At 56.6% G+C, this 23,153-nt stretch overlaps 2 protein-coding genes across 2 annotated transcripts; one reads left to right on the top strand and one right to left on the bottom strand.

Annotated features, from left to right (window-relative positions):
• The first annotated feature begins 177 nt into the window (after positions 1-177).
• Positions 178-4,240, top strand: Cdk3 (cyclin dependent kinase 3). Its single transcript, XM_041636016.1, has 7 exons — positions 178-293; positions 532-609; positions 681-801; positions 894-1,064; positions 1,155-1,256; positions 2,362-2,565; positions 4,056-4,240. The coding sequence occupies exons 1-7, from the start codon at positions 178-180 to the stop codon at positions 4,176-4,178; spliced, it is 915 nt and encodes a 304-aa protein (XP_041491950.1). The 3' UTR covers positions 4,179-4,240.
• An 838-nt stretch (positions 4,241-5,078) lies between these two features.
• On the bottom strand, positions 5,079-22,488 carry Evpl (envoplakin). The gene is made up of 22 exons (XM_041636156.1): positions 22,299-22,488; positions 19,663-19,762; positions 19,114-19,268; positions 18,899-19,025; positions 18,076-18,201; positions 17,888-17,926; positions 17,615-17,776; positions 17,425-17,532; positions 17,241-17,336; positions 15,401-15,526; positions 14,875-15,021; positions 14,451-14,605; positions 14,242-14,339; positions 13,894-14,066; positions 12,381-12,559; positions 12,165-12,303; positions 11,865-12,058; positions 11,401-11,551; positions 9,765-9,848; positions 9,545-9,655; positions 9,350-9,442; positions 5,079-8,686 (listed from the first exon to the last, which is right to left on the bottom strand). The coding sequence occupies exons 1-22, from the start codon at positions 22,394-22,396 to the stop codon at positions 5,246-5,248; spliced, it is 6,102 nt and encodes a 2,033-aa protein (XP_041492090.1). The 5' UTR covers positions 22,397-22,488; the 3' UTR covers positions 5,079-5,245.
• Between the last annotated feature and the right edge of the window lie 665 nt (positions 22,489-23,153).

Raw genomic sequence — 23,153 nt, 5'->3', positions numbered from 1 at the left:
GCCTTTAGCCTTGAACCATCTTCCTGAGCAAGATGGTGGCAGGCGGTGCCCGAGGAGAGGGGGTTAGGGTCAGGGCTGGTCACGGTTTGACTTGCAGACTGGAGTCTGGAAGTGGGGATGCTTCATATGGAATTTAAATGTCCAGATGCGGTCTGTTTCCCTGTCAGCTCTACAGACATGGATGCGTTCCGGAAGGTCGAAAAGATCGGAGAGGGCACCTATGGGGTGGTCTATAAGGCCAAGAACAAGGAGACTGGGCAGATTGTGGCCCTCAAGAAGATCAGGCTGGATGTGTGAGTGTCGATGTTCACCCCAATGCCCCATCTGTCTCCCAGGGGAATACCAAAACCTGTCCTCACCTCGTGGGCTTGCATTCGACCTCAATGGTAGCCAAGAAGGTGCAGCCCTGTGGGGCTTGGTGGGCATAAAGTGTGCAAAAGTGGGAAATGTTGTATGTAATCACACACACACACACACACCCCATACACCCTGACCAGAAGCAACCCATTGGTCTTTCATCTTTTCCAACAGGGAGACTGAGGGGATCCCCAGCACTGCCATCAGAGAGATCTCCTTGCTCAAAGAATTGAAGCACCCCAACATCGTCAAGTGAGCTGGGAAAGGAAGTGGGGGGTTGGGATCCTGACTGCTGTGTCCTGAGTCTGACCCCTTCCTGCCAGACTGCTGGATGTGGTCCATAAAGAGAAGAAACTCTACCTGGTGTTCGAGTTCCTCACTCAGGACCTGAAGAAGCACATGGATTCCGCCCCCACCCCGGAGCTCCCGCTGAACGTAGTCAAGGTGCCCAGGGAAAAGCAAGAGGGTAAGGCCACACCCCCGCCCCTGCCGGCCACCTGCTATTTCATAGCTCTTTCTCTTGGGCATTCCCACAGAGCTACCTGTCCCAGCTGCTGCAGGGGCTGAATTTCTGTCACTGCCATCGGGTCATCCACCGAGACCTGAAGCCTCAGAACCTGCTTATCAATGAGTTTGGAGCTATCAAGCTGGCTGACTTCGGACTGGCTCGAGCCTTCGGGGTTCCCATGCGTACCTACACCCACGAGGTAGTGTAGGCCAGGGAGCGGGAGGGACAGCCAAAGGATGTCCCTAGTGGATTCGGTCACCGTGAACAATGCTGCTTCTTGCCTGCACAGGTGGTGACACTGTGGTACCGTGCCCCCGAGATCCTCTTGGGCAGCAAGTTCTATACAACAGCTGTGGACCTCTGGAGCATTGGTTGTATCTTCGCAGAAATGGTAGGAGGGGAACAAGCTAGGCTAGGGGCAAATCTCAATGGTAAAGTGATGGTCTAAATGAGAGAGGCCCTGAGTTCAATTCCCGAGATGGCAGCTTTGAGCCAATGGCCGGGGAGATGGCCTAATAGTACTATTACGTAGTAATATAGTACTTGCTGCCCGGTCTGGCAACTGGAGTTTGATCCCTAAAACCCTCGGGATGGGAGAACTGATGTTGTCTTCTGACTGCCACAAGTACACTGTGCTTCTCTCTCTCTCTCTCTCTCTCTCTCTCTCACACACACACACACACACACACACACATCAATAAATGTAACACAAAAAATGTTAAACCAAAAAATTTGAGCTGTGCATGGTAGCACATGCCTGTCGTTCTAAGACAGGATATATATATATATATATATATATATATATATATATATATATATATATTTTTTTTTTTTTTTTTTTCTGGGTAGCTCTGGAGCCTGTCCTGGAACTCTCTGGCCTCGAACTCACAGAGATCCACCTGCCTCTGCCTCCCCAGTACTGGGATTAAAGGCGTGCACCACTGCCTAGCTAAAACAGGATATTCTTGAGCTCAAGGCCAGCTTAAAAAACGCGGGCTAAGACCACTTGCTTAGTGTTAAAAAACAAAACAAAAAAACAAAAGCAGGAGGGAGGGAAAGAGGTGCACTGAGGCAGGAAGGTTTCTGTGCTTTGATCTACACAGCACAGGGTCGCCAGGATCGCACTGTGGCTGGTATGACCATTAGGATGGGTTGAGGGGTGTCCGTGGCTGGCTGCAGGAAGCAAGGCTTGTTCCAGGAAAGATCAGAATTTTAACATAGCCCCAGGAAAGATATCTTTGTTGTTGTTGTTGTCTGTTTTGAGACAAGACTTCACTGTGTAGCTTTGGCTGGCCTGGAACTCACTCAGTAGACCAGGCTGGCCTCAGACTCATAGAGACCCACCTGCTGTTTCCTCCAGAGTGCTGGCATTAGAGGCATGCTCCACCACACCCAGCTCGGGGGAAAACATCCCTTCCTGGTCTTTCCACTTAGCCAGCGTGGGAGCCTGTATCACAAAGGTCGCACAGAACACTCCCTCTCCTCTCCTGCTCCAGGTGATTGGCAAACCTCTGTTTCCTGGTGACTCGGAGATCGACCAGCTCTTTCAGATCTTCCGTATCCTGGGGACCCCCAGTGAAGCCACATGGCCAGGAGTCTCCCAGCTGCCTGACTATCAGAGCAGCTTCCCCAAGTGGACCAGGAAGGCACAGGAGGAGATCGTGCCTAGTCTGGGACCGGAAGGCAAGGACCTGCTCCTGGTAGGTACAGTGGGCAGGGACAGCACCTCAGCAGCTCCGCAGCCCCTCTCTCAGCCACACTTTTACACAGCTGAGGCTCTTCTGACTGTTGTACACCCTCGGCTTGTCCCTGTTTGTGTTCAGGCAGGAGTTTCTCTCCCGCTATCCAGTGTCCGTCTCCCCTTTGGAAACCTCTTTGCTTTTGTGTCGTGGCTGTAATCTCTTCTTCCTAGTTGTCCCGTGTCTGACTCTCATCTAGATGAGACCACACCTCCTCCTGCCTCAGTGTCTCCCCCGCCCATACCGTTCTCAGAGGTCTGTCTTCACAGGGGCCTGGCTGTGCGGAACAGGCTGCTCCCTACCTCCTGAGCTCCTGCCACCATACTGACCCTTCACCTGCCTCCTGGGCCCCAGATAAAGCTGCCCCAGTTTGCCCACAAAGCCTGCCATCCCCATTTCTGTCTTCACCCTGGTGTCGGGCCAGGGAAGGAAGGGCAGAGTCTCTGTCGAGACCATGGTCAGCTTACCAGAGGTTTGTGTTGTCTACCAGAGTAGTGCCAGTAGAATGGCATGCCCTTCCTGCTAAGGCCCCTTGTCCTTCATATGCCCTTCCATGGCATCCTGCCTGGGTGAGGTACCTGAGGCTAGAGAGCCGGACAGGCCTGACTGGCCCCTGGTTGTGTTAGCTCCTCCTTCACCTTGCTCGTGGTCTGACCTGCACCCCCTCCCTGAAGCATGCATTCTTTGGACAGGTTCAGGGACTGCTGTCTTAACATGAAACATACCCGTCCTTAGCCAGAGAAGCAGGTAGAACCTGGAGGAGACCTGGATGAATCATAGGCCTGCAACCAAAGCTAATGGTTTAACCTCAGTTGTGGGAGTATCCAGAGCTGTCTTAAAAGCTGGGACACATGGGCTTAGAAGACAATTCAGCTGGTAAAGTGCTTGCCTTGCAAACGTGAGGACCTGACTTTGGATCTCCAGAACCCACACAAAGCCAGGGGGCAGGGTGGGGGGGGGCGGCTCAGTGGGCAAAGCTCTTGAGATACCATTGTAGCATCTAAGGTATCATCTAAACAGGAACCTGTAAGCCCAGGCTCCCAGGGGAGGATGAGGACCTGAGACGGCAGAATTCCTAGCATTCACAGGCCAGCTAGCCTGGCCTATGTGTGCAGGCAAACAACAGAGAGATGTGTCTTGGGGCCGGAGTGATGGCTGTTCTCGCAGAGTTCAGTTCCCAGCAGCCACACCAAGTGGCTGAGAGTCAATGTGACTCTAGTTCCAGGGGACCCGATGCCTTGGGCCCCCCTGGGTGCTGCACCCATCTGCACATACACACATTCCCAGACATACACAGAGAGACACACAGGCACCTCGGAGGCACTGGCTTCACACGGTTCTGGGTTTAGGCAACCTCTCAGGGACTTGGCCGTTCCACTGGGACCTGCGAAGGGAGTTCTTCTCCCTACCCTGGTTGCACCCAGGTTCAATCTCTTGTTTTTCCTCCTCAGCAACTCCTGCAGTATGACCCCCGCCGGCGGATCACGGCCAAGACCGCCCTGGCCCATCCCTACTTCTCTACCGAACACTCCTTAGCACCCCGCCATTGCATGGTGGAGCGTCTCTACCACTGAGAACACCTCTACCACCCCTCGCGCCCACCCATTTCCAATAAAGCAGATTTGGATAGAGCATACACCTGTGAGAAATTTTATGTCCGTCATCAGAAGGCTGGATGGGGTTCATCCTACCCAGACATTGGCTACTTCCTGTGTTGTTGGTTGGATTTAATGGTGCCTTTTTTTTTTTTTTTTTTTGATTTTTCGAAGATAGGGTTTCTCTGTAGCTTTTGGTTCCTGTCCTGGAACTAGCTCTTGTAGACCAGGCTGGCCTTGAACTCACAGAGATCCACCTGCCTCTGCCTCCTGAGTGCTGGGATTAAAGGTGTGCACCACCACCGCCCGGCTAATGGTGCCCTTTTAAAAGTCCATTCCGCACAGGGGGTGGGGTGGGATGGGGGTAGCATTAGACCCCTGGTGAGTGAGTGTCAGGTTAGTTCCCAGCCTGCCTGCTGGGAAGCCAGGCCCGAGGACAGGGCGCCCTCTGCTGGTCTTGATTTTGTTTTCAACTGTGGGAAGCACTGAGTCCAGGTCTGAGGACTCAAGCCGGAGCTGGGTAGGACACCCTCATCCTAGGAACAGTTGGGGCACCTGGGTATGTTCTGTGTGACAAGTGGGAAATAAATGTGACTTGTCTCTGCATTGTCTGGTGTCATTCTGTTTGCCAACAAAGGGGAGGTTGACAGAGGGCTGGAGACAGTTCTGACAGGAGCTGAGGGACCGGGGGTCTTCCATGGTCTCTCTTCATGACCACCCGTTTTTAAGGCAGGTGAGCTGGACCCATCTGCCCCACCTAACACATACTTTGGGTAAAAATTCCCAGGCAGGCTGCTCCACGGTTCAAATCCTAAACATACTGAGAGCAAGACAAGACACCAAGATAATTCATTTAATAGAAGCGGTGGCGGGGGGGGGGGGGGCAATGAAACTCCCCGAGTTTGGAGACGGAGCCCAACACCATAAATGTTTGAGTAGGAAGAGGTGGGTGGATGGGGGTGGGGGGGACCCACTGCCTGGGATTACACTGCTTCAGGCCAAGGTGGGGGTGCATGCATCCTCCCCTCTCCCCTGCACGGCCCTCATTAACGCACGCAGGAGCGTGGCAGGGTGGGGGAGGCTGCACGGTAGCAGCGGTAGCCTTCCAGCACGGCCGGGAGTAGCAGCAGGCCACTTAGAGGGTCTTTGCGGCAACGACCCATGGCCTCCTTGTAGCTCAGCCGCTCCTTGGTGATGGGGTCTGTCAAATCCTTCTCGTAGACTGATTCGTCCTGCAGGAGATGGCCCAGGTCTTCACTGATCATCCCGCAGAGCACAGCCTGAGGGACAGGGATGCGTCCCGTCCTCTTGGGGTCAATGAGGCCCCCAGTCAGGTGTTGCGCCAGCAGGTGGGGAAGCACACTTTCCTGGGGCATCCAGCCCTTCTGGATGGCCTCGCCTACTGACAGCCTCTTCTTGGTGACTGGGTCCTCAATGCCGGTGAAGGCCTTCTGAGCGTTGAGCAGCCGTTGGGTGGAGGTGTTCTCGACAAGTCCTCGCTCCATCGCCTTGTGTACAGAGTATCGCTCTCGGCTGAGAAGGTCCACAATGCCCCCTGTGGCTGCCTGGGCCTCCAACAGCTTCTGCCCAGTGATGGGGTCCAGCATGTTCTTGGCCACCGCCGCCTTGATGCTGCACTTGCTCTCTGTGGTCGTGTCATAAACCCCGGCAATGGGGAAGCAGTCATCAGTGAGCCCGAGAGAGAGGCCTGAGGACAAGAGGCCGGTACTCTGGGGGCCCGGGGAGCAGAGTGGGGACTTGGAGATGATGGATCCGATGGAGAGTGAGGAACAGGGCTTGGTCTCCCCTGCCACAAGCAGGGCAAACTCGGAGATGGGGAGGCGGCCGTCCTTGTACCTGTGGTATTCCTCCTTGGAAATCCGACGGCAGTGGAGCGCAGCCTCTATGGAATATTGCTTCCCGCTCTTGCGGTCCAAGAGCACGGACTCCTCCCCACAGGGGCTGGAGGTGGTCACTTCCTCCCAATCGCACTCCAGCTCCTGCAGCTGGAGGTACTGGCCTCTGTCGATGATGCCCCTCTTATAGGCCTCGTACGGAGACATGTCATTCCCGGTCTCCGGTTCCAAGATGCAGATCTTAGTTGAAAGGTTGGTCTCCCGGGTCTGGGTTTCCTGGTTGAGTTCCTCCCGGCTCACCTTGGTGTGCAGATCCCGGAGGGTCCTCTCCTTCTCGTAGATCTTGTCCTTTTCGTGGAGAATGGCTGCCTCGAGCTGTGAGAGGGCCTGGCCACGCTGGGCTGCCTTCTGGCGCTCGCTCTCCGTCTTCTGGCTTAGTAGCCTCCCTTCCTCCTGCAGCTCCCGGGCCTTCTGCTGCTTCTGCCGCTCCAGGTCTCGCAGCTCTTGCTGCAGTTGCCCGCAGTCCTGGCTCGCCTGGTCCCGGGCCTTCTGGAGATCAGCTTCCTCACGGGACCAGGACCTCCTCAGAGCCTCAGCCCGGTCAATCCTCTCCTGCAAGCTCCGTACCTCCTCCTCCCGGGCCCGGTGGGCTGCGCGCTCCCGATTGAGGGTCTCCCATACTCGGGCCCTTTCCCCCTCCAGCACAGGGTCCTTCTCCACCCTGATCACCTCCTTGTAGATGGTCTTCTCCTGGGATTTGGTTTTCTGGAGGACGTCAACCTGGACCTGCAGGCTCTTGCACTCCCGGTGGAGCTCCATCACCCGGCTCTTCTCTTGGTCCAGCTCCCGCCTCAGGGCTTCCGTGGACCTCTCCAGATCCGGATCCTTCTCTAACTTGACCACTTCCTCCATGATGATCTTCTCCTGCAGGGCGGGAGGCCGCTTCTCCAGCTCCTGGATCTTCAGTGTCAGCTGCCGCAGCTCCTTCTCAACAGCCAGCTTCTTGCTGCGGTCCTCCTGGAAGCTGAGCAGGGCCTCCTTCTCTTCCACAGCGGCGCTCAGCTGCCGCACCTCCAGCTCTAGCTGCCGCCGCCGCCCTACTTCCTCATCTAAGCTCAGGCTCAGCCGGCTGTGCTCCTCGTGCAGCTTGGGGTCCTTCTGGGTGACCACCACCTCCTGCACTACAATCTGCTCCTCGGGCCGCCTCCGCTCCAGCAGCAGGTACTTGTTCTGCAGCTCATAGACCACGTCCTCGGTGGCTCGCCTCTTCTGGACCGCCTCCCGCACCTCCTGCCGGAGCCTCTCGGCCTCCTTCTCCAGCACAGGATCCTTCTCGTGCCGCACGACCTCTTTGCTCACCATCTTGGTCTCCACCTTGGACCGTTCCCGCTTCCACTCATCCCGTTCTCCCTGCAGGCGGATCAGCTGCTCCTGGCAGCGCCCATGGGTGTTAACCAGCTCATTGAGCTGAGCCTTGAGGCGGTCGATCTCACGGAGCACTTCAGGGCTCTTCTCATGCCTCACCACCTCCTGGGTCACCTCCTTGTATTCCACCACGGGCTTCTGAGCGCGCAGGGCCTCCAGCTCAGGCAGCAGCTTCTCCACCTCCCTTTCCACGCTGCTCCTCTTGCTGCCTGTCTCCTGCAGCTGGGCCCGGAGCCGGACGATCTCCCGCTCCGTCTCAGGGTGCACCTGGAAGATCTCGTTGACGCGCTCCTGCAGCTGTACCTTAGGCTTCTGCTTCTCCACCACCCTGTACTTGTCCTGCAGGTCTTGCAGTTCCCTGGCCAACACGATGTTCTTGTTCTTCTCCTCCTCCAGGAGGCTTCTCAGCCTGGACGCTTCCTTGAGAAGGCCAGGGTCCTGCTCCACCCTCTTGACCTCCTTCACGATGACCTTGGGCTCCACCGAGCTGATCACCAGTTCCAGGTCTTTGATGCGAGCCTGTATCTTGGCAACTGCCTCCTTTGCCCCCTTCCTCCGCGCGGCATTCTCCTCAACCTGTAGCCGGAGAGTCTGGACCGCCTTGACCATCTCCAGATCCTTCTCCACTTTGACCACCTCCTTCACCACCACCTTCTCCTTCACGTTCGTCTCCTTCTGCTCCAGGGCCAGCAGCTCATCCTTCAGTTCTTCCAGCCGGGCCGTCAGGGTGCCGTTCTCCCCACGCAGCTGTTGCATCTCACCGTGCAGCTGGGTGGCCTGGCTGTCCAGGCCAGGGTCCCTCTCAATTTGGGTGACCTCTTTGGTCAGCAGGTGAGGCTGCATGGTCCTCCTCTTGCCCTCCAAGTGGACGACCTTTTGGGCCACCACCTCCAGCTCGGCCTGCAGGCGGGCCCGCCTCTTGCCCTCCTCCTCCACCTGGGATGACATTCTAGCCATGTTGCTCTCCAGCTGGGGGTCCCGGTAGAATTCCACCACCTCCTTCTCTTCCAGCCTCGCCACAGGCTGCTGGGTCCTCAGCTGCAGCAGCTGCTGCCTCTGCTCCTCCAGCTTGTGCTCCACCTCGGCCACCCGCTTCCGCTCTTCTTCTAGCTGGGACTTCAGGGCCTCTGGCTCTGCCCCTGCTTGCGCTGGGTTCCCGGAGCCCTGCCTTGCTCTGTGTGTCACTTGGATGCCCCCACTAAGCTCCTACAGTGGGGGGCGGGGAGAGACAGAGAGAGAGAGACCTGAAGTGAGTAAAGACTGGAGCCCCATTTTTCTGTACCCCACCTCTGAGGTCAGAGACCCCTCCCTGCTTTCTGTAGATCCCAGGTCGTGGAGCTGAAGACATGGAATGCTTAAGACACGGGATTTTGAGCTCAGTTAGATGGTATTAGGGTAGAAGGCAGGGTCCAGGTCCTTTGCAGCAGATAGTGCCCACAAGACCCTCCCAAGCCTCCTGGCTCTCAGGCCCAACCTTCTCCAGTAGAAGCTGAAATATGGCTCCGGAAGATAAAAGGTGGTCGGTCATGGGAACCATAGAGAGCTCCTAGCTTCTGCTCTACCAGGAACGGAGACCCCAGGTGGCCTGTCACCAGTGTGACTGGGCCCTACGGCTGATGGTGGAGTGTTTCTTGGTTCTCTGGGGCTAGAGGCCAGGTCCCCATCAGAGGATTGCCTATGGCTAAACAATGACTAGAGGCCATCTCCAGGGTCCGCCCGGAATAGGGACAGCCCTGTATGAACTTCTAGTGAAATCTTCATGCCCAAACCCTCCAGTGGCTAGAGGCTGCAGGAGAGAAAGGATGACATCTAGGCCAACCCCAGGCCAGATGGGCTGTTGTGGGGACAGGGTGGGCACTGTCTCTTTACCTTCTCCAGCATCTTCTTAGCGAACTCCAGCTGGTACAGCTGCTGCTGCTGGGCTGCCATGACCTCTGTGTAAGCCTTGGCGAGGTTCTTCTCCTGGAGGTCGTGAAGTGGGGGAGAAGACGGGAGTCAGCTCTGGCCTGAGGTACTGCGGAGTTAATAATGCCAGCTGCTAGGCCCTGCCAGGACCCGCCTCACCTGAGCCTGGATGCTCTCCTGCAGGGAAATCACTCGGACTTTCTTAGGCGCTGACACTGCCAGGGTGGGCTCCAAGGAGCAGCGGTAGGTATCTGCTTGCAGCTCGTAGTCCTGAACAGGGAAAACAGTCACTACCAGAGACTGAGCATGGAGGATCGGAGTCTGGAAGAGGGAAGGAGGCTGGGGGGTAAGGCGGGGAAGCAAAAGTAAAAGCATTCACCTGGAGAGCTTCCTGCAGGTCCTGGGTGAGGCGGGACACTGTGGCCCGGTCCTGCTCACGGCCCAGCACTTCTTGCATCAGCCTCTGCCAGGGAAGAAGCAAGAGTCACAGGGGCCGGGAAAGGCTCCTCTCCACCAACCGGCATCTCCAGGGTCACAAGCAGCCAGATACACAGAGGCAAAGGGGACCCAGAGGTGCTTGGCTTCTCTGACACTGTTCTCTGGGACCTTGTCTGATGGCTCTAGGAATTCTGTCTCGGCCCAGAGGTTCTCCCGTTGTAACTTTAGTGGCATTAGGCCAAAGATTGCTGGCCCCAGCTGCCCAGTGAGGGACTCTGCAGTCCTGAAGAACACACTGAATAAGCTTCCAGGTGACGCCAATAGTCAGGGACTAGTCTCTGGGAACCACTGGGCATCCCACCCATCATTCTGAACCCTGGCTATGCCCTTTGATTTACCTAGACTCTTAAAAACAAAACGAAAAACAGCCAGGCGATGGTGGCACATGTCTTCAATCCCAGCACTCTGGAGGCAGAGGCAGGTGGATATCTGTGAGTTCGAGGCCAGTCTGGTCTACAGAGTGGGTTCCAGGACAGGCTCCAAGGCTACACAGAGAAACCCTACAAAACTGCCAGGCGGAGGTGGCACACACCTTTAATCCCAGTACTTGGGAAGCAGAGGCAGGCAGATCTATGAGTTTGAGGCCAGCCTGGTCTACAGAGTGAGTTCCAGGGAAGTCAGGGCTGACTACACGTAAAAACCTTGCCATGAAAAAATAAAAACCAAAACCAAATAAATAAATAAAAACAAAACAAGCCTGGTCTACAAGAGCTAGTTCCAGGAAAGGCTCCAAAGCCACAGAGAAATCCTGTCTCGAAAAACCAAAAAGGAAAAAAAAAGTCTCAATGCTCTAAGAATTCCAATTTCATTTTTTTTTGGTAAGGGTACAGGCCCCCCGGACTTCTGCCCTGGCTCCCAGGAGGCCTCCCTGTCTCCATCCACACCCCTTTTATCCATTGTCCATTTGGAGCCATAGACCACTTTCAAACAATTTGAAGGTGACCCTCTTCTCCCGGGGCTCTCAATGCTGCAACGTCAAGTTCAGATTCCTTCCTGTGCTGAGAAGGACCTGGGTGGTCTGTCCCTGCCTCACAGCCACACCCCCTTTCTCTGGACCACAGTCCTCTGAGGGGGACATTTCTCCTCTACCGGCCTGCCAGGCTTTTTCCCCTACCTTTTCCCCAGGTCACTTGCCCTCACTCCCATAAGTGTCCACCAGGGGGCGCTCGCACCGAGCTGGCATCTGGTCTCGGAAAGCGTTTATCAGGTGCAGCCCTGGGATGGACAGATTCCGTGGCAGGAGGATTGCCCGCAGGAGGGGGTCTGTACCCTGCACTCCTGGCTCCTCACCTACAGCCTTGAAAAGGATCGTGATGGGCACACAACAACGGCTGGAATCCCACCAGAGGAAAGTGCTGTTCCAAGCCCCCAAACCTCCTGGCCTCAACTGTGAACCTTGGCCTCCTGCATACAAACAGCTGTCCCTGAGGGAAGGTGACCGGAAAGAACAGGTAGCTAGAGGTCCCCGCTCTAGGCCAGGCTCTGACTCAGAGCATCGCGTAGCCCAGGCCCCTCACCTTCTGTGCTTGCAGCTTGTAGGCGATCTGGCTGGGCCCGTCGCTGGGCTGCACCTCGTTGCGGGGCAGCTGCTCCAGCCAGGAGTTCAAGTTGTCCCTGACATTTGTGAACTGTTGGTAGATGAGCCTGGCATCTTGTAGGGTCTTCTCCCTGCCAGAGGACAAGGTCCCATACGGGAGTGAGAGCTGACCTCCAGGGAAGGGTTGGGGGGGGGGAGGTGGGCAGGTACACAGAGGAGGTTGATAGTGTCTCCATCCTGAGACGGAGCAGAAGGCCTGAGCGAGAGACCCTGTAGGTCCCCTGTATCTCAGAGACACAGCGGACAGTGCCTGCCTGGAACAGGTACGGGCCCCGAGTCAGTATGGTTTATCACCCCGTTGTGGAGGGAGGAAACAGCCTCAGAGAGGTTGTCACTAGTACAGCGGCAGCCAGCGGTGCCTGAGCCCCCCTCCAGTCCGCTCACCTCGAATCCAGCTGGTCCCCCACGGCGTGGTAGCGGTCAGTGAGGACGCGCACCTGGCGCTGCTGGTGCGGCAGGTCTTGGCAGAACTCTTGGAAATTGTTCTGCAGCGCGCCACAGGCGTGCTCCGCGCCTTTCAGCTGGCGGTGCAGCCCCAGCACACAGGCCTGTTGCTGGAGCAGCTCTTTCCGCTGGTGCTGGGGGAATAAAGGGCCAGAAGGAAGCATGCGTGCTCCAGGCTCCGTGGGATAGCCGACCGCTCCTCACCTGCCCCTTCCACCAGGAATCTGTCGCTGAGCCTACCTGGAGCTCACCGACCCTCTCCTGCAGTGCCCCGGAGCCTTCAGGGATGGGGCCCTCCTGGGCCAGGGTGGCCTCCAAGCCCCGGATGACCCTGTCTGCCTCCTGGATCTGCTGCTCCAGGCCCAGAGCAGCTTTGGCTCTGCGGTGAGGAAGTGATGGTCACTAGCTCAGTCATAACCGCCAACTCCCTCTAGATGCCCCCTCCAGAGCACTCACTTCTCCCCGTAGAGGCGGCACAGGCTCTGCACGTCATGATACTTATTCTTGACCTTGATGAGGACCACAGGCAGCTGCAGGGCAGCTGGGCCCACAGGCTTAGTAGACAGAAAGGCCTCACACGCCTGCTGGGCTGCCTCCTTCTCAGTTCCCAGGCTCTGGAGATGCTGGGCTGTGCCCTGGGTCAGGGGTGGAGTGGGCAGAGAAGGCAGGTCAGAGATCTCTAGGTCACCTGACCCTATGCACACGAAGGCATCATAAAAGTTGGAGGCCAGGGGGCTGGAGAGATGGCTCAGTGGTTAAGAGCGCTGACTGCTCTTCCAGAGGTCCTGAGTTCAATTCCCAGCAATCACATGGTGGCTCACAACCACCTATAATGAGATCTGGAGCCCTCTTCTGGCCTACAGACAGGATACTGAGTAAATAAATAAATAAATAAACATCTGATTCCTAATTCTTTAAAAAAAAAAGTTGGAGGCCAGGCTTGGCTATTCTCACCGGCTTCAGGTTGGGCAGGCAGAGCCCTGGCTCAGCCCACTTGGGCCTATATCACAGCTAATTCACCCATCCCATAAGGCAAATGTTTGAAGTGGGCTTTTAGTGGTCTTGCCAACACCTCTGATACGGCAACTGACACCAAAACCAAAGGACCACTGGACGCGGTGTCTTATGGCTGAGGTGGGAGGCTGAGGTGGGAGGGCCAAGAGCTTGAGGCCAGTATGGGCCACAACAGAAGACTCTGTCTCAAACCAAGCAAACAAACAAAAAATGCCACAGACCTATTTTGGTGTGGCAGGGTCATTCATCAGCCTCCGACATCCTGTACCCACGTCCTCCCTTTGATGAACATCCCATCTGTGAAACCCTCCAATGAGTACCCAGCCTCCCCCATGTGCAGCACCTGACTTCATAGCCTCTGCCCTCCTCCCTTGCGGGCTGAGCTGCTGCCTCCCCTCCATCCAAGCTGTGCGGCAGATAGACCAGAACAATGTGAATGAACACGGTTTGCATTTTTAAAAGCCAAACCCTAAATGGCATGCTGTATTTGAACAGAAACCGGTTTGGAAGGCTGGCTGGAGTGCTTGGGCTTCTACCCAGGGCGCTTCCAGGGCGCTGGGTTCATGGGTCCAAAAAGGTGGTCATCACTGACTGACACGGCATCTCCCTCCCCAGCCTTCCAGGGAGGGTTTCCATGCCTTGCTGAGAAATCTCCCCCTACAGGGTATCCCAGATTTCCCTGAGGGACCCACAACCCTCGCCAGAGAAACATCGGTGTGGGGGTCTCTCTCTGGCCAGGCATGGTCACACTTTCACCCTTAGGATACCCAAAGGATTTGGGGACCACCCTGGACATGAGGAAACCGAAGCTCAGAAAAGTGACATGTCCAAGGTAACAGAGCCTGTCGTGGAAGAACCAGGATGGGAATCCTATTTCCTGAGTCTACGGCCCCAGGAGTGTGAGCCTCAGAGCGGGACCCTTTCTTTTCCCAGGCTCTCAGTGCTGCTCACGTACCTCATGGCCGTGGATGCGGTCCTCCAGGTCTGTCAGCGGAGTAGACCGGTTCAGCGGCGTCCGAGCCCAGGTCAGCACCTGCTTCTCTATCTTTTCCAGGTCCCCATCCAGCTGGGTCATCTGTGTCAGGAGTTTCTGAGCCTGTGGGTCAGCTGAAGCTGAGCCTGCTGGAGCTGGGGGCAGAAGTGCCAGTGAGGGTTCAGGCCTACCTCGTGTCTGCCTACAATGGGCTCTCCTTGGGTGTCTGCAGGGTATGGAGGACCTGGAGGATGGACTGGGCCTAGAGATGGAGTACCGCCTACCGCCATGGCCCTCCCATCTTGCCCATCCCTGACCATCCTCTGGTACCCTGCTGGCCAGGCGGTAAGGGTTCTACCACAGCGTTCTTAAGCCGGCTCTTCACTGTAGACAGTCTCTGCTTCAGGGTCTGCAGCTCCGTGGCCAGCCTGGAATGAGGAGATGAAAGAAGTGTGTCTCTCTACCTATCCAGCCCTAGCTCCCACCGCCTCAGGGGAAACATGGGCCTTGGTGCCAGTGGGCATCTTGGGATAAGCCACCTGGAGGCCCTGGCTACAGCGTCAGAGTCTGGTGCTGGGATCCAGAGGCAGGCTGCGGGGGCGCTCTTGGTCTCTCCTCCGGGACCCTGAACCACCCATGTGTATGGGTCAGCATTGTCTTTGAGTGTGTACTGCTCTCCCCGAAGCAGCTGCACCTGAGGGAGAGGAGAGGGGCTCGTGTGGGACCAAGGATAGATAGGAGCTGGAGAGATGGCTAGGGTCAAGATGGGTAGGTGCTGAGGACAGGCATGGGTGGGGTCAGCGGCTGGACCGGGAGCCGGAGGAGGGGTGGGAGGGACTGGGGTAAGGATGAGGACAGATCAGAGGTGGGACAGACTGGAGAGGGGTGGGGTTGGGTCAGGGAAGGAGCGAGAAAAGGGAGGGGCAGGGTGGAGTGGATAAGGAGGGTAGGTCGAGCTCACACCTCTCCTGAGTCCCAGTCACAGATGCTGTCCACGCGCAGGGGCTGCTGGGGTGGGGTCCTGCGCTGCGGCAGTGGGGCCACCTTCCGACTCTGCTGCTGCAGCTCCCCGACAGCCCTCTCGGTCACAGCCAGCTGTTTCTCCTCTGCCTGTGGGGGACCCAGAGAGCAGGAGCTCAGGTCAGGCTGCAGTGGAAGCCACCTGCCCACTTTCTGTTTCCCAAGAGGGGTGTGGCCTCCATCAGGGGAGAAGTCTCAATCAGACTGGCTGTGGATGGATGAGGATCAAGACGCTAGCTAGTACCACACAGGCCTCCAGAGGGGAAGCTACGGGGTCCTCAGAGCTCCCCCAGCTTCTCTGGTCACATTGCAGGAGGAATACTGAAGTATAGGAAGGTCAAGGCTTCAGCTGGAGCAGCCCTTCTCCTGGGGGCCTTGGGGCTGAACTGGGGACCTCTTTTCTGGAGTCAGCTCCATGCTCAGGAGCAGGATGCAGATGGCCCAGTGGGGCCGCGTGGAGACATCTCACCTCCAGCTGTAGCAGGAGCTCTGTGGCAGAGCCAGAGGAGTCCCCAGCCACGAGGCCGTACTTGGTGTCCAGGTTGGAGTTGAGCTTTGCCAGGGTCTGGTTGACGGAGTCCGCCTCTTCCTGGAACTAAGGTCGCCCAGAGAGTCAAGGGCAGAGCCTGGGAAAACCTGCTACCCAGGGACCCTGCAAAGTAGCTGGAGCCCTGACCAGGCTGAACTCACTCGAGCTGGCTAAACCCGGGCCAGCTATGCTCAAACCAGCTTAAAACAAAAAGAGGTTAAATCTCAACCAGCTAAATGAAGACCAGCTACAGCGACCCAGGCACTGGGACCTTTTTTAAAAGGGAGTGTCCACAAATGGGGCGTTTTTGGTTCATTGAAAATAGCTTTTAGTGTGTTATAAGACAATCCGCTGTTTCTTTGTACTCAGGGCTCTGGTGCACGCTGTCTTCTACTACTGAGCTGCGCCCCTAGCTACTTATCTTCTTCCTCTTCCTCGTCTTCCTCTCCTTTTTTCTTGAGATAGTCTCCCTAAGTAGCCCAGGCTAGCCTCAGTAAGTAGCACAGGCTAGCCTCAGGCTTGTCACCCCTGCTTTCTGCTCCCTGAGTGTCCTTTCTCTCACCGTCATCACACTAGACCCTGCATGCTATTTTATTATTATTAATTTTTTTTTTTGGTTTTTCAAGACAGGGTTTCTCTGTGGCATTTGGAGCCTATCCTGGAACTAGCTCTGTAGACTAGGCTGGTCTCGAACTCACAGAGATCCGCCTGCTTCTGCCTCCCGAGTGCTGGGATTAAAGGCGTGCGCCACCATCGCCCGGCTTGTTTTTTTTTTTTTTTAAACAGGGTTTCTTTGTGTAGCCTTGGCTGTCCTGGAACTCGCTCTTGTAGACCAGGCTGGTTTCAGACTCACAGAGATCTGCCTCTGCCTCCCAAGTACTGAGATTAAAGGTGTGCGCCACCACCGCCCAGCTACTAATAAATTTTTGAGACAGGGTCTTACTATGTAGTCTTGGTTAGCCTTAACTTGCTAGGTAGACCAGGCTGTCCTGGAACTGATAGAGATCCTCCTGCCTCTGACCGCCCCAAGCACCTGCACTCATCTGCACATATTCAGACTTAGGCATACATATGACAAATAGTTTAAAATTAAAAAGGGGGGAGCTGGTGAGATGGCTCAGCGGTTGAGAGCACTGACTGCTCATCCAAAGGACCCAGGTTCAATTCCCAGCACACACATGGCAGCTCACAACTGTCTGAAATCCAGTTCCAGTATATCCAACACCCTTATACAGATATACATGCAAGCAAAACACCAATGCAAATGAAATAAGAATAAATAAATATATAGAAAAAAAGAAAAATGAGCCGGGCGGTGGTGGCGCATGCTTTTAATCCCAGCACTCGGGAGGCAGAGGCAGGCGCATCTCTGTGAGTTTGAGGCCAGCCTGGTCTACAGGACAGGCGCCAGTGAGCGGGCGGCGATATAGCTTGGCTTAGGGTGTGTAGAGAGGCCCTGGGTTTAATCCCTAGCACCATAACTAGGTGTGACAGCGCATGCCTTAGTGCTGGCCAGCACTTAGAGAACCAGAAGTCCATGGTCATCCTTAGCCATAGAGTGAATCTGAAGTCAGCCTGGGTTTCATAAGATACTGTCTCCAAAACAGTTAAGAATTAGAAAATAAACTCACGAGGGGTGAAGGATGTAGTCTTGACATTATTCTCCTACGGGGTTGCAGGCTCAACGCCACGGTTCTGTCTTTGCAGTGGGCCCTGTATTCTGTGCTGCCCTAAGCCCCCTCCCGGCCGCCACCACCCTGGTCCCCAGCCACAGGCTCACACTGCGGTAGTCCTCCACGTGCTGCAGCTGGCTCTCCTGGCAGATGCAGAGGTTCAGGAAATTCTGCCACTCCATCTTGAGCGCCTCCTGGTGGACCTGGAGCCCAGCAGGGTGAGCGCTGGGGTGTCGCCACACCCACCAGCCCGCCATCCCATTTGGGGGCTCACGGGAGGGACCTCCACACCTGAATGGGTCCAACGGCCGGGTGGCCAAGCTCCAGCATGCGTTCTGCGTCATCCTCCAGCTGGTTTATATTCCGCTCCTGGGCCAGCAGCTCGTGCTCCTTGAAGTGCTAGAGACGAATGAAGTGGAGACAGCCATCAGCAATAAGATAGCCCTAGACACCCCCACTGCCTGGGCCTGTCCCCACGGACCTCATACTCTCGCCTCACACCCGTGGGGTCAGGCATGAGGTCACTCCAATCCTGCTGCAGGATACGGCCTTGCTGCTCCGCCAGGGCGCTCAGCTGCCGAGTGCAGCCCTGCAGATGCGTGTACAAGCTGCCCAGACTCTGCCGGCGCCATGAGGCCGCCTTCTGTGCTCAGGAGAGAAGGTGACAGAGGTGGTACCAGTGACCCCAGGAAGGTCCAGGTAAGGAGGTTCCCCCCAACCGCAGCACCCAGGCCCAGCCCATCTCCCAGCTCACCAGCAGGTCACGGTATTGGTTCCTGATGTTGGTTGCATCCTGCATCAGCCAAGGAGAGAAACAGGGCCAGTGAGAAGCAGGGTGTAGGGTGATGCCCCCCTATCTGAACCGCTTCCACCAACATCTCTCCCTTGAAGGCCAGCAGATCTGCCTGGCTGTGATACCAGGCCGGACAGGGATGCACTCACAGGTCCCACCAGCGTTCGCAGTTGCTGCCCGTAAGCCTCGATCTCCCTCTGTAGGATGTTGTGCTCGGCCACCTGCTGTTCCAGCTCCGCCATCCCGGGCCCGTACTGGCCCTCACAGACCTGTTTCTGTGGAAAAGCCCAGTCCTCAGTCCCACCAGGAAGGCCTGGGTTCCTACGGCTCAGAGAACAACTCCCCACCCTGTTCCCACAGCCACTGGTACCCTCCCCACAGCAGGAGAACCAGGGTTAACCATAGAAGCGAAGAAGAACGGACAGGCCAGGTGAGCAGCCTGGATGAATGGCAGCTCTTCCCCACAACAGGGACATGCCGTCCTCATGTGGCCGTTAGGACTAAGCTCTGAGACACCGGTTCTCAGAACTCAGGTCCCACACTGTGCTTCTGTGTTATCTGAATCCCGAAACCTCAGCAAGAGCTGCCTGGATGTGGCCAGCCAGACCCAGTACCTGCCCTTCCCCACGGTCCCTAAGGGTCATTACAGTGCATCAAATGAAACCTCTCAGCGTCCTGTGCCTTGGTGTGCCCACTGCCCATCCTACCCACTCCTCCGGGCAAAAGCCTTGTGTCTTCCTGGGAGGTCCTCGCTCTTCACTGTGACCCAGCCAAGTCCTCCCACCTCTCAGTGGCTTCTGCAGGAAGCCTTCCCTGGCTATGCTGCCTACCCTGCTGGCTCCCCTCCTAGATTCCCGAGCTAGCCCCAGGTTCAAATTCAAAGCCCCAGGAAACACATTCTGTCTTGCATTCTGACGGCATCGGGTGTGGGTTTGAGATCCTGGAGAATACGTTGATACAAGGGCACCCAACCTGTTTCTGCTCCAACACGCGCGCCCAGTCGATCCTGGGCCCCACATCCGGTGGCAACACCATCTTCTCATACAGGGCGCGGTACTCTGCACACTCCTGGGTCACCCGTTCGTGCAGCTGCTTGATGCTGCCAAGGGGTAGTAGCCACGGGGTCAGAGCTGGGCTGGGTTCTCCAGGGGCCCCAACGCTTCCATGGTGAGGCCCAGCTTACTTACTCCTTCTCGATCTCCTCAGCCTGAGGGTGCTTGAGCCGCCGAGCTTTGTCTACATCCAGGAAAAGATCTTTGAGTAGCACCTCGGCTTCCTTCAGGTTGCGGCCAGTCTCCTGCTGGTGCTCCAAAGCCTGGTTCTGCTCGCCATTCTGCCGGTCCTGGCGTGAGACATAGAGCCACATGCAGGGCCCAAAGCCTCACATCCATGTTTTTTGTTGACCTGCTCCTGCTGGACTGAACCCCGCCCCCAATTCGGCCCTGGGACCCTGGGTGCACCAGCCCACCTTGGGGACCACCAAGCAGGGGCTAGGACATCCGTGTGGCAGGTGGCAAGGACACCTAGGTCAGATAGCAAAGGGTCGCTCTATTTTATTCCCCAAGTAGGAAGTGTGACGTAGAAAGAAAGTTGAGCCTTCCCTGTGACTGGGGTGGGCTACGGACGGTTGAGGGTTAGGCAGGTTGTCTGTCCCTCTTCCCAGAAGGCCTTCTGGGAACCCCCAGGCATTGACTCTGGGCCTCTGGGCCCCCCAGTCCCTGGTGCAGGGTCCTTACTTGTTGCAATCTCTTCTGAGTCTCCAAAATGTCCCTCTCCACCTGGTCAGCATTGGCTTGCATGCGGGAGATGAGCAGAGCCAGCTCCTGGGTCGCAGCCCTGGAGGACGACCAGGGTTAGAGGATAGCATTATGGGAAGGCCCTCTGTGCCTGCCATGTGGCACCTCCCCTGTCCTCCCACAGGGAAGAGTCCATCGTCTGAGCTCTGAGGTGCTCAGCCCTAGACAGGGGTGAGGGTACTGTCCCCTGTCCCCTGCAGAGGGTTTGGAAAGCGACAGTCCAGGACCATGTGCTGCTACAAAGCATATATATATATATATATATATATATATATATATATATATATGTCAATCACTCCAAACCCTGTCCAACCACCTGCCTGCCTCCTGGGGTGTGTGGGGAGGTGGCCCAGGGAGAAAGTCAATTACCTAAGACAGCCCGGTTGGCTTCAGGAGGCACAGCTGAGCTGAGAGAAGACAGGGAAGTAGTGGCATGTCCCACCCCAACTTCCTGCCATTCCAGCCTCGTCTGCCCCACCATTCTTCTTGCCCAAGGGACTTCAGCAGTATGGAGACTTTAGTGACTCCCTGGAGGAACCAGTGTTGGGACAGAGAGAGGCCACGAGATGGCTGGGGTACCCTGATATCCTCCAGGGACTGAAGAGCCGGGCCTCTGACCTGCTTTGCCCTTTAGCACAGCATCAGGGAGCCTGTTGTTCAACCCTCACAGCCCTCCTCCCCCTGCCACCCCAGCTTCTTCCCTAGGTCTCCTTCAGTGTCCTCTGCAGAGCTCCTACTGTGAGCTTGCCCTCTGAGGGAGAGGAACAGGCAGCCTTGAAAAGCCATCTGCTAGGGCCTCTTGTGCATGGCACCCTGCAGGAGTCACAGTCCAGGGAACTCAGAAGTGTTAGCTGAGCTGCACCTGGACCCTCATAGGGCAGTGCCCGTGAAGACACAGCCATCTGAGAAGTCTGTGGCCAAGAAGGCCTCAGTTTGCTGCTCCTTGCTAGTACACGGTACATAGCCGTGAGAGGCTTGGTCATCTTGCCTCTGCCTCCTGAGGGGCTGAATTCACAGAGATATGCTTCCACATCTGGCTTTACTTATTACTGTTATTTCTATTATTATCATCATCTTCATTATTATTATCCTTAAAAACACAAACAACAACAAGAACCCCAAACAAACAAGTCTTATTCTGTAGCCCAGGCTGGCCTGGAACTCACCATGCCCGGCCCTGAACACAGAGTTCTCATTGGCATTTGAAGAATTAAGCCATGAGAAACACCCAGTTCAGACCCTCACGGTTAGCACCCAGGGCGTATTGTTTTATTTTTATGTGTATGGATGTTTTGCCTACGTCTGTGTACCGTGGGCAGGCCTGGGGCCAGTGGAGACCAGTCAAGGATGCTCTGGACCTGAAGTTACAGCTGTTAATGAATGTGGGAGCTGGGACTCAAACCCAGGTTGAGACAGGATCTTACTGTGTAGCCCGAGCTATCCTGGAATTCACTATGTAGATCAGGCTAGCCTCCAACTCACAGATCCTCTTGTTTCTGCCTCCTGAGTGCTGGGATTGAAGGCATGCACTGCTACCACCACCACCACTCGGCTAACCTGTACTGATACGAGCACCTTGAAGGTAGGGACACCACTCTTTCTCTTGCAGGGCATCCCCAGAGTCTAGGGCAGTCCTGGCACACCAAGGTCCTCAATAAAGAAGAGCTAATTGAATAGGCACCTCTGAGGGGAACAAGGAGCCCTCAGGGGGCCGTGTGAATAGAGCTACAGAAGTCCGGAAGGCAAGGCCAGGAGGCTTCTGGGACTCCAGGGAGCGCCCAGCCTCAGGTTGGGTCTCCCCAGAGAATACTTCCACCGGGAACTGTGCACTCCACCCTGGGCTGGGCTTGGTGCCTCGTGGGGACAGGTCAGTCTAGTGAGAGTCTTTACCGCTGTCTTTCCTGTCCGCCCAGATGCCCAGCCTCTGGGTTGGCACCCTGATCCCTATCGAGGTAATGAGTACCCAGACTTCAGCCTTTCATCTTATCTTGATACCTCTGCACCCCAACACCTGACTCCAGGCAGGCTGCCACCTCCTCCTACAGAGGGCTTGAGGCCAGTGAGCGGGAAGAACACGGCCACGTCTCTTTGCAGAGAGCGGGTGATGGGAGAGAGGTGCAACCTCCTCTCACCCCCACGAAAAACGCCTCCTGACTCTTCACAGCCAAGACCCAGGGCTGGAACCTGGGGGAAAGTGTGTTAGGTGGGGGATGTAACCCAGCTCAGAAACCCTTCTCTTGAACTTCTTGGTCCTGCCCACCCTGGGCCCACGCTCCAGGACTGACCCAATCCAGTGGACAATCAGAGTGGCAAACCGGGGGCCAGACTCTGAAGTTCCCAGTCACTTTGTCCAGCACCTCTGCAAGGCCACTCTCCACCTATGCCCCCCCTCACACCCCCAACCAGCAGGAGAATGTGGGCGGCAGCAGGCTATCCATCCCTTGCTCAGCCTGGGCCGGAAGCAGGAGCCCTTGGCCTCAGGACAGCAAATGCCAGAACTGGGCTCCCAGGTACCTGGGATACCAGGGCCCTGCACCACCCTGATCCCAGCACCGCTACCCAGGGGCCCCGCTCACCGATTGTGCTTGTTGGGGGAGCCCTTAGGGGACCCCTTGGCTGGGGAGCCTTTGGGGGACCCCTTCCCCTGGGAGCCTTTGCTCAGCCCCTTGAACATGGTGGTGAAGCAGGTACTGGCTCAGGCTGGGCTCTCCTGGCAGGAGGGCGGGAAGGCGACGCGCGTCCTCGCTGGCTACTAGCCGGGCTCTGGAGAGGTGGGGCGGCAGTCGGGGATGGCAGTTTCTGGGAGGCCCCTCCCTGCAGGTGTGGTGTCTCGGTCAGGCCCGGCCCGCGCATGCCCCAGCGCCCGCCCGCTCGCCCGCCCCGTCGTGCACGGCCAGCTCCTGCACAACCAGTCTGGGAGGAGAGGGCACAGCCCAGGGGCGGGGCGCCAGCGCGACTCCCACGGAGGTTTGGACTTGTTAGACCCACACGCCCAGCTAAAGAGCAGCGGTCACACCCAGGTGGGGAAGTGGCCGGAGCAAGGCTAAACAGACCGACCTAAGCACATAGGAAGGCGATGGCTCAGCGGGTCCTAGAACTGGGCTTAGCCAACACCGGGGCCCCTTGCACAGAGGTCCACTATCAGCCAGGCCCCCACCCATAGCTCGGGAGAGGGAGAGGTGGGACAACGGGGGTCTTGCTCTGTCTCCCACGGGGAAGCTGGGAGATAGTCCCACCAGGCAACTTTTTTTTCTTTTAAATTTGAGACAGGCTTTTGCTGTGTAGCCCAAGCTGGTGATCAACCTTCCTGCCTCAGTCGCGGTGCTGTGATTACAGATGTGAGCCGCCATCACTGCTCACACCTGACGTTTTAAAAATGTAGGTGCTACCCAGCTGGTTCCCCATGGGTCCCACGCTCCATGCACGGTTAG

This window comes from Microtus oregoni, unplaced genomic scaffold, assembly GCF_018167655.1.
Source record: "Microtus oregoni isolate MIOR12 unplaced genomic scaffold, Mior012 000048F_ref0000485, whole genome shotgun sequence".
NCBI lineage: Eukaryota > Metazoa > Chordata > Mammalia > Rodentia > Cricetidae > Microtus > Microtus oregoni.
The sequence above is the reverse complement of the archived record's forward strand: the minus strand, read 5'-3'. Positions and strand labels throughout refer to the sequence as shown.